The sequence below is a fragment of the Hevea brasiliensis genome, chromosome 12 (assembly GCF_030052815.1).
Source record: "Hevea brasiliensis isolate MT/VB/25A 57/8 chromosome 12, ASM3005281v1, whole genome shotgun sequence".
In the NCBI taxonomy this organism is placed as follows: domain Eukaryota; kingdom Viridiplantae; phylum Streptophyta; class Magnoliopsida; order Malpighiales; family Euphorbiaceae; genus Hevea; species Hevea brasiliensis.
This window is the reverse complement of record NC_079504.1, coordinates 19,622,134-19,631,972: the sequence shown is the minus strand read 5'-3', so window position 1 is coordinate 19,631,972 and position 9,839 is coordinate 19,622,134. Positions and strand designations below refer to the sequence as shown.

Below are 9,839 nucleotides of genomic sequence, written 5' to 3'. Positions count from 1 at the left end.
TTTAGTTTTATTTTCATGTTTTCTTGCTCTATTTCATATTTTCTACTTGTAAATACAAGCATGAGTGAGTAGATACTTAAGATTTCAGAGTTGAGTGCAATGATTTAAGTTTTATTTGTGGATTTAAACTGGTTTTAACCAGATTTTAGTATATATAAGCTTTGATTCTTATCTTGTGTGCTTATTTACATACCCATTCTTGGTACCCTTTGGGTTTTGTTCTTAATCTTAGATTGAAGGACCGAGAGGTGAAAATCTATAATAGATAATCAAGATAATGAACTTAATCACCTAGTGTTAGAAATAAACTAGTGGGTTAAGAGGAATTTCAAGTTGATTAACATGCTTAAAGGGCTTTAGGTAATTAAACATCGCATGAGAATGGGTTTTAGTTTCCTTTAAAACACTCTTTTGTTTGCTTGAAAGAAAAATTAAAGGAAATGAGAATCAACTTCCTTCAAACTTGTATTTCCCTTAATCTTGGCTTTGCCTATCCAAATCCCAATGAAATTTACTTCATGAACCTCAACTCTGGAATCAATTTTTACCATTAATTAATTAAATCTTTTGTCACTTGCTAAAATTTTAGTAAATTAGTATAGTGCTTAGAATTTTAATTGCTTAATTCATTATAATTTCCTTATTTTTCTAATTTAATTTGCTGTATCTCTTACTCTATTTTCGGTACAAATTATCGATAGCCCAAATAATAATGACTTTTATAGTTTAGTACTCAAACAATAAATCTCTGTGGGATGATATATTTTCTTTTACTACTTGAACAACCCATATACTTGTGGAGTACGCAATCAAATTTTTGACGCTGTTGCCGGGGATTTGTTTTGTTTGATATTAGACGATTGATTATTTGGTTAATTTGGGCATTTTATTTTTTATTTTAATTTCTTTTCTTTATCATTTTACTTTGAGATATTCTTATTTTGGTTTTTCAGGTATATATCTTTTATATGAGAAGAACAAAAAGTGCAAAAATTGATTTAATTTTTGATCTTGAGATTGAAAAGACAGCTAAAGCTTTAAGAGCAGAGTCTAAAAGAAGAAAAGCTGAACTCATAATTCAAAGACAGCAAAAGCAACATCAAGAGCAACATCAAGAGCAACAAATGATAGAAGCTATGGCAAACAACAACAACCAATCAATTAAGGATCATGCTTTTCCTAGTTTTGGAGATTTTAGACTGAGTATTACAAGGCCTAGAGTGGAAGCAAACAACTTTGAGTTGAAGCCCTCACTTTGTCAAATGGTTCAATAATCACAGTTTGGGGGAGGTCCTACTGAGAGTCCACATGTGCACCTTGCACATTTTCTTGAGATTAGTGACATGCTGAAGATTAATGGAGTGTCAGATGATGCCATCCGGCTGAGATTATTTCCTTTTTCTTTGAAGGATCGTGTTAGGGAGTGGTTGCATTCATTACCTCCGGGTTCAATAACTACTTGGGATGAGTTGTCATAAGCTTTCTTGGCTCAATACTTTCCTCCTAGCAAGACTGCAAAATTGAGAAATGAATTAACTTCTTTCAGACCAAGGGATGATGAGAGTCTTTATGAAGCTTGGGAGAGATATAAGGATCTTTAAAGGAGATGTCCACATCATGGAATCCCTAAATGGATGCTAGTTCAACATTTCTACAATGGTGTTTCTCCAGCAATTAGAAGTATAATTGATGCATCTTCAGGAGGTGATCTTATGGAGAAGTCAGAAGATGAAGCTTATTCAGCATTGGATAAAATTGCTTACAACAATTATCAATGGAGCTATGAAAGAAATGAAATGAAGAAGCCACCAGCTGGTGTATATGAATTAGATGCCATGAGTATGTTCAATGCCAAATTTGATGCTTTGACGAGAAAAATGGATAAGTTAAGCATGAAGGTTGACTCACCAATTGGAGGATCTAGTCATACAGAAGATGTTGGTGCGGGAAATATACATTGTATCAATGATTTTCCTTCCTATAGGTAAGAGTTTGGAAATGAGCAAGTTGATTTTGTTGGGAATTATAATTAGAAACCAGTTGGTAATCCTTTTTCTGCTGCATATAATCCAGCATGGAGGAACCACCCTAACTTTTCTTGGGGAGGTCGACAAGGGCAGCAACAGAATTATCAACAACCTCCTAATTTTCAGCAACAATAGTAGAATTTTCAGCAAAACAGAGTACCACCTGGATTTCCATCACAAAGGAATCAAAATGCACCTATTCCACAACCACCAGTTCAGTCTTAAGACCAAGATTGAATTTTTAAGTCTATGATGGCGAATTTCTTAACTGCTCAACAAAAATAAGGAGAAATGATTCAACAATTAACTTCAAGGATAGACCAACTTGCCACTCATAACAGGATGTTAAAAAACCAAATAGCTCAATAAGCAAGTTCTTCTAGCAAAGCACAAGGGAAACTTCTAAGTCAACCAGAGAATCCTAGAGAATATTGCAATGCAGTGATCCTAAGGAGTGGGAAAATTGTGGGAGAAGAAGAGATAGATGAGGTAGAAGAGGAAAAGAAGAAAGAAGATAAAGACAAGAATGAATTCACTTCGAATCATGATGAAGTTAATGAGGAAGCAAACAAGAAGAAGGAAGTTGAAAAAGAAGAAGAGGAAAAGTATGTGCCTCCACCACCATACAAGCCACCATTGCTATATACTCAGAGGTTTCAGAAAGCAAAGCTGGATAAGCAATTTGGGAAATTTTTGGAAGTTTTAAAGAAATTATACATCAACATTCCATTTATAGATGTAATTTCTCAAATGCCCTCATATGTTAAGTTTCTGAAAGAAATTTTGTCAAACAAGAGGAGATTAGACGATTATGAAACTTTGGCATTAACAAAGGAGTGTAGTGCTCTCTTACAAAATAAACTTCCACCAAAATTGAAGGAGCCAGGAAGTTTCTCTATTCCATGTCACATTGGAGAGACAAGTATTGAAAAGGCATTGTGTGATCTTGGAGCTAGTGTAAGTTTGATGCCACTCTCCATTTGTGAAAAGTTGAAGGTAGGAGATTTGAAGCCCACCACCATTTCTTTGCAACTAGCTAATAGATCTATTAAATATCCAGTGGAAATTTTGGAGAATGTGCCATTGAAGGGTGGAAAATTTTTTATTCCTGTGGATTTTGCAGTTCTAGAGATGGAGGAGGATGTAAGAACACCCATCATACTTGGAAGACCATTTTTGGCTACTGCAGGAGCTAATATAGATGTAAAGAATGGGAAATTAAAGTTGAAAGTGGGAGAAGAGGAAATAGAATTCAATTTATTCCAAGATTCCAAGGAATCGGCTGTGGTAAATTCTTGCTATAGGGTGGATGTTATAGAAAATGATACTAGAATTAAGATATTAAGTTGGAGGGAAGTCAAATTACTCTTCATTCTTAGTGTAATCAGCATACAGTGTGAAACAAAAAGTCTCCTTTGCCACTTCCTTTTGATAAGAATGAAACTCCAAGAGTAAAACTTAAGGCTCCATCTAAACAACTCAAAGTAAAAGGTTCATATCAAGTTTGTAAGAGTAATTTGCAAGGTATGGTTGGGATTCTAAACAAAGCAACAGGTGTTTTCATACTTAATGGGAAAAAGTTGAAGTACAAATTTATTGCATCACCTGTTGAGAAGGGAGGCAACACTTTCCAATTCCAACCACCATGAACTGAAAAGGGGTCAAGCTAATGACCTTAAATTAGCACTTCTTGGGAGGCAACAAAGTTTATTTTTAGTAGTTTGTTAATTTTCTTTTTCTTATTTCATCCCTTATAACTCAAATTTTGATATTTGTCTAATTTTTGGTTTGTAGGCAAAATGCAAAGATTAGATGTTTTGGAAATTACTGCAAAGAAAACTATATTGTTGATTTAGGAGAAGTTTTCTGTGTTTTTTTTTAATTTGTTGATAAACAGTAAATTTTTTGCCATAATGATGTGTTGCTTGAGCTAGAATGAAATCAGAAAATTTAGTTGAGAGAAATTGATGATAAGGATTAAATTTTGCTCTAGGATTATGCAATGATGCTTAACATGTTTATATTTAATTTTGGCTTATTTCAGTATTTTAGCTATGTTTATATGTGTTAGATTGGCCAATTCAGCTTATTTTAAATTTGTTAATCTTGAAGGGATGATTGCTATAATTTGGAGTTAATAATATGCTACAAGAAGGAAGGGTAACTGCTGTTTGGTGAAGTATTCTGCACTTTTATCTCATTGTAAATATTATTTTTTTTAATGCCAAATTGCTATTAGGTTGAATATACTTTGATGAAATAAGAAAGTTTAGTTGATATATGTGTTTTGAAGTGTTAATTTGGTGGAAATTTAATATAGTGTCAAGGTATTGATTTTTGTTATTTTAAGTGTCAAGCATGCATTAAAGATTGAGTTTGCTGCATATTTTTTTCATGTAAACAGTACTTTCTTGACTTTTATTGAATGTATTGAATATGCTTTGATGGTATGAGCATATGGGTTGACAATATATGATATTGAGTTAAACTTTTGTGTTTTGAGGTGTGAATTATGGTTGAGATATATTTTGAAGTGTTTTGGAAAATAATTCATACTGATTTGGTTGCTCTTTAGTATAGTATTTTTAGAATTTTGGGTTTTTAGAGTGAAATCTTGAGTTTTATATCAGGTCTGATAGCATTGAGTATGACATACCTCGTATTAAGGGTTATGCTATCATGTGAGCTATTTGAATTGCTTAAAATTGCAAAATTTTTGAAACCCACCAAAATTTTCAAGGGGCATGACATGCCCCATGTTAGTACCCAGTGTCAGTTGATCAGCATCCAGCACAAGACATGCCAATTTACCTTTACTTCAACATGCCTCATGTTACTTAATCAGCACACATGTTCACCTAAAAACCAAAAAAAAATCTAAAATTTTCCAATTCACTTTTCCCTTTTTCACCTCACTCACTTCCATTTAATTTGATATAATTGGGATACTTTTGCACATATTTTCTTCGAGCTACATTGTTCATATTATTTTGAGCTTAATTTTGAATTAATTGTTCTTATTTAGCTTTAATTTCCAATTATACATATTGTATGAGTTGATTAGTTTATTTACTGTTTGTCTATCTTTGTATTCATTTAAGCCAATGAGGATATTGTCTCATTTGAGTTTGGGGGAGGGCAAAATTTTTGCAAAATTTTTAATCTTTTTTATTTACATTACTTAAATTGCATTTCATTTATACTTAGTTACTTAGTTCACATACACCATACACCTACACCATGTAAATATATACACTTGCATATAGATATCATATAGATTATGTATAGTTTTTATTTCATTTTTTTTATTTAATTTTTGCTTTCATTTTAGGAATCATGCATATATAAAAAAAAATATAAATAAATAAATTTTTACCTAATTCTTAGAAGATTGAGAATCATTTTGAAAAGCAATTGAGCTTACCTCTAGATGGGTTTGATGGATTGAAAGTTCCGGATTGGTATGAGGTTATGAGATTCTTATCTAGGTTTATATCTTCTTAGCCAAGGGCCACCCAATTAATTACATTGAGTTTTGAGTGCTTAAAGAAAACTCTAGAGTAAGAAATAACTAATTGTGTCTCACCAATCCTAGAACAAGCCTTCTAGACATTTCGAGGCGAAATTTTAGCATTCACTTGAAAAGAGAAATGATTAAGGCATTCTTCGAATTTTAAACCCACATTTTTAACCTTAACCAACCTCACTTTAAATTTTCCCTTTGAAACCAATTTGAGCCTTCATTTATACCCCTTATTTCCTTGGCACCCATAATTTACCTAGCCATAAACCTAAACACTTACCTACCCTTCGTGAGAATAATTTGTTTAAGTGATAGATACGTTTAAAAAAAAAAAAAAGAATGGTATATAACAATCAAGTGGGAGAAGTACTAACGTAAAATTGGCTAGCAATCATATCATGTTGCGAAAAAAATTATTTACTACCCAAGTATATAAAGAAATGAGTTTGGGGGTGGATTAAAAAGGGACAATTGCAATGCAAAATTCAATATTATTTATGTAGTCCCTAAAAGAGTTGCAAAAATTGTATGCTAGCATTGGTGATTTATTGTAAAGTTCTTCCTCCCATTTCATTCTTAATAAAAAAATAAAAAAAATAATAATAATAAAAGAAAAGTGTATCTTGATCTTTTTAACAATTTAATTATTCTCATATTTTGCTTCCCTTTTACCTTTTCTTGTTAGCCACATTATTACCCCTTAGCCCCATTACATCCATTAAAAGTCCTTTTGATCTCTTGATTGTGTTTTGCTACATTAGTGGAGATTGGATTAGTTGGTTTGCCTATGAGATTGGCACATTATTCATCCATTTAAACTATTTCCATCATCATTTGAGACGCTTTAGTTTATGGATTGTTTTAGAGCCTATTTTAGCATGATTTCTCTATGTAATTGATTGGATTGGGTTTGATGCAATGAATAATTGACCAAAGTCTAAGCGGTGATAACTTTAGTGAGAATTGAATTCCTTATATCTTGAAGTTGGGTATATGGTTTGTTGGTGGCTAGAGGCAAGTTTGAAAGCTTGAATGAGTGATTTTCATGAATCTAAGAAAAAGGTACTCCAATTGCATATAATTGTTTTTAATTTGCTTGAGGACAAGCAAAGATTTGAGTTTGGGGGAATTTGATAAACCCATTTTATATAGATATTTTAGGGTAGTTTTGCATCCATTTTACCTTTTTAGTTTAGTAATTTTATGCTTTTAATGCTTATTTTAGTAATTTGTTAATTTTAGTTTCATTATATTTGATTTTTGGAATTTTAATGTTTTTGATAGGTTTTAATAAGGTTTAAAGGCAAAAAGGTCCATATAGAAGAAATTCAAAGTGATTTGGAAGCTTAAAGTAGCGTGAAAAATAAAGATAATACGCTTAAAGGAGAAGACCAGTCGAGACTTTCAAGGCCTCAACATGCCCCGTGTTGAGGGTCATGTAAAGATAAGAGTTAGCTAGCAGGAATCCAGATGAGGCATGTAAATTCACACTGGGTTGTGTAAATAGAGATTTCGGAACAAAACACGTCGAAAGTTTCATGGACTTTAACATGCCCTGTGTGACGGGTCGTGTAAACAGAGATTTTGGAGCAAAACACACCGAAAGTTTCAGGGACTCCCACATGCCCCGTGTAGCTGGTCGTACAGAATCTAAAGGCTCCTCCTCTGAATCAACATGAGGCATGTTGAAAATAACTTGAATCAACATGAGACATGTGGGATGGCGCTGGCAGATTTGCTAACATGGAAAAATTTTCTCTTTTCACATCTTTTATCTTTATCCCTTTAGAGACTATTTTTAGGGCAAACCTTGAGGGGATATATAAGCATAATATTTTCATTTTTACCATAAGGAGAAAGAGAGAGAAAAATCAAAAGAGAAAGGAAAGAGGGAACCACGCCATTTTTGGAGGAAGAACACCAGCAGAGTGACGTTTTCCAGCTTCCATTTTTAGAGATTTGGATTTTCTTCTTCTGGGTTCTTTTATTTTTAGTTTTATTTTCATGTTTTCTTGCTCTATTTCATATTTTCTACTTGTAAATACAAGCATGAGTGAGTAGGTACTTAAGATTTCAAAGTTGGGTGTAATGATTTAAGTTTTATTTGTGGATTTGGACTGGTTTTAACCAGATTTTAGTATATATAAGCTTTGATTCTTATCTTGTGTGCTTATTTACATTCCCATTGTTGGTACCCTTTGGGTTTTGTTCTCAATCTTAGATTAAAGGGCCGAGAGGTGAAAATCTATGATAGATAATCAAGATAATGAACTTAATCACTTAGTGTTAGAAATAAACTAGTGGGTTAAGAGGAATTTCAAGTTGATTAAAATGCTTAAAGGGTTTTGGGTAATTAAACATCGCATGAGAATGGGGTTTAGTTTCCTTTAAAACACTCTTTAGTTTGCTTGAAAGAGAAATTAAAGGAAATTAGAATTAACTTTCTTCAAACTTGTATTTCCCTTAATCTTGGCTTTGTCTATCCAAATCCCAATGAAATTTACTTCATGAACCTCAACTCTGGAATCAATTTTTACCATTAATTAATTAAATCTTTTGTCACTTACTGAAATTTTAGTAAATTAGTATAGTGCTTAGAATTTTAATTGCTTAATTCATTATAATTTCCTTATTTTTCTAATTTAATTTATTACATCTCTTACTCTATTTTTGGCACAAATTATCGATAGCCCAAATAATCGTGACTTTTATAGTTTGGTACTCAAACAACAAATCTCTGTGGGAGGATATCTTTTTCTTTACTACTTGAACAACCCGTATACTTGCAGAGTACGCAATCAACTACCTATGCTACAAATGCACCAAGATCTGTATTCAACTGGAAAGGAATAGCTGGTGCTTCAGGTGGAATAAGAGGTGCATCTGTAGGTGCAATAGGTGGTGCACCTACAAGTGGAATAGGCGGTGACACTGTAGTTACAGATGGAACAGGCGATGGTGGTGCAGCTAGATATGCCCCTGATACTACGTCGTGAGAAACAGCAACATCATGTTCATCTCTACCCTCAGGTAGCTCTTGGTCTACCATGTAACATCCTCACTTTAGCTAGTCCGTACAGTCTACTGTTCCGGTGATCAATGTCAGTCCGGGCAGCTAGAATATTTGAAATTATAATTAGACTAAAGTGAGGAGTTATAAATAAACCAAATAATGATCAGAAAAATCAAGAAAAATTTTTAGGAATGAAATGCACTAAGGTTAAATGAGCCGTAACCCCAGTGATGAGTAACCCGAAGGGGAAGTGACGGTGAAGGTCGTTAGCAACCCTAGACCCGAAGAAAACTTCATGAAATAATTTTTGGGACCTCAGGAAAGGATTATTGGGGTTCCAATGATAATAAAATATTAAGAAAATACACGAAAAATTTAATCAATCGGTACATATAATTTTAGCTCGTTAAGCCAAACGGAGGGCATTTTGGTCATTTCGTCTTCAGAGATAATTTTTTACCAACTTGTCCATTTAAGTAAGTGAATTATATGATATAAAATATGAACAAATAGTGATGAAAAATTTATGAAAAATTCAGATTAATCAATTTTGAAAATAAATGATATAATTGGTAAATTTTGCACTTGGTGAATAGTAAATAAATAAATTATGGAGGGTAAATTGTTATGAAATAAGTTATGGTGCTCCGCACACCGTGTGACATATCTTACTCGGCTACACTGTAGACGGATAAGAAGTGTCACATTTAGTGGTATCAGAGTATCGGTTTAAGCGTTTCTAGGCCTAGATAGAGTGCATACCATTACATTACATTTATGAGTGTTGAGGTGACACTGATGCAGATCTGTTTGTTTTCTTATTTTGATTAGGATATGGATCCTGCTTCTCAAAGAGCAATTGATGAAGAGGTGGAGAGTCGTGCTCCACCAAGGGCTGAATCTGGAAGTAGGGGAGAATCTGCTCCACCAGCAGCTGAGGCACTTGCCCAACCTCAGTTTGCATTATTCCAGCAAATGACCAAATTTTACTGGTAAATGATGGGGGCAATTCCACCACCACAACCACAGCCACAACCTCCACCAGCACCACAGAAGTCTCATTTAGAGAAATTACGAAAACATGGGGCTGTGGATTCTTTGGGAAGAAGGAGGATGACCCCATGACAACGGAAAACTGGTTGGATAGAACTGTAAGAGTGTTGAAACAGCTTCAATGCACCCTCGAGCAGAACCTGGAGGGTGCTGTGTCCCTATTTCAAGATGATGCATACCAGTGGTGGGACACAGTATCGGTGAGTGCAACGGATCAGATCAC

General features: G+C 33.6%; 1 protein-coding gene and 1 non-coding gene across 2 annotated transcripts; one reads left to right on the top strand and one right to left on the bottom strand.

The window, feature by feature from the left end:
- Positions 1–1,517: 1,517 nt before the first annotated feature.
- LOC131171686 (small nucleolar RNA R71) lies at positions 1,518–1,624 on the bottom strand. The gene has a single exon (XR_009142344.1). It is a non-coding gene; the product is annotated as a small nucleolar RNA R71 (small nucleolar RNA).
- Positions 1,625–1,796: 172 nt separating this feature from the next.
- LOC131171116 (uncharacterized) lies at positions 1,797–8,546 on the top strand. The gene is made up of 3 exons (XM_058130572.1): positions 1,797–1,984; positions 2,411–3,314; positions 8,340–8,546. The coding sequence occupies exons 1-3, from the start codon at positions 1,797–1,799 to the stop codon at positions 8,544–8,546; spliced, it is 1,299 nt and encodes a 432-aa protein (XP_057986555.1).
- Positions 8,547–9,839: the final 1,293 nt, after the last annotated feature.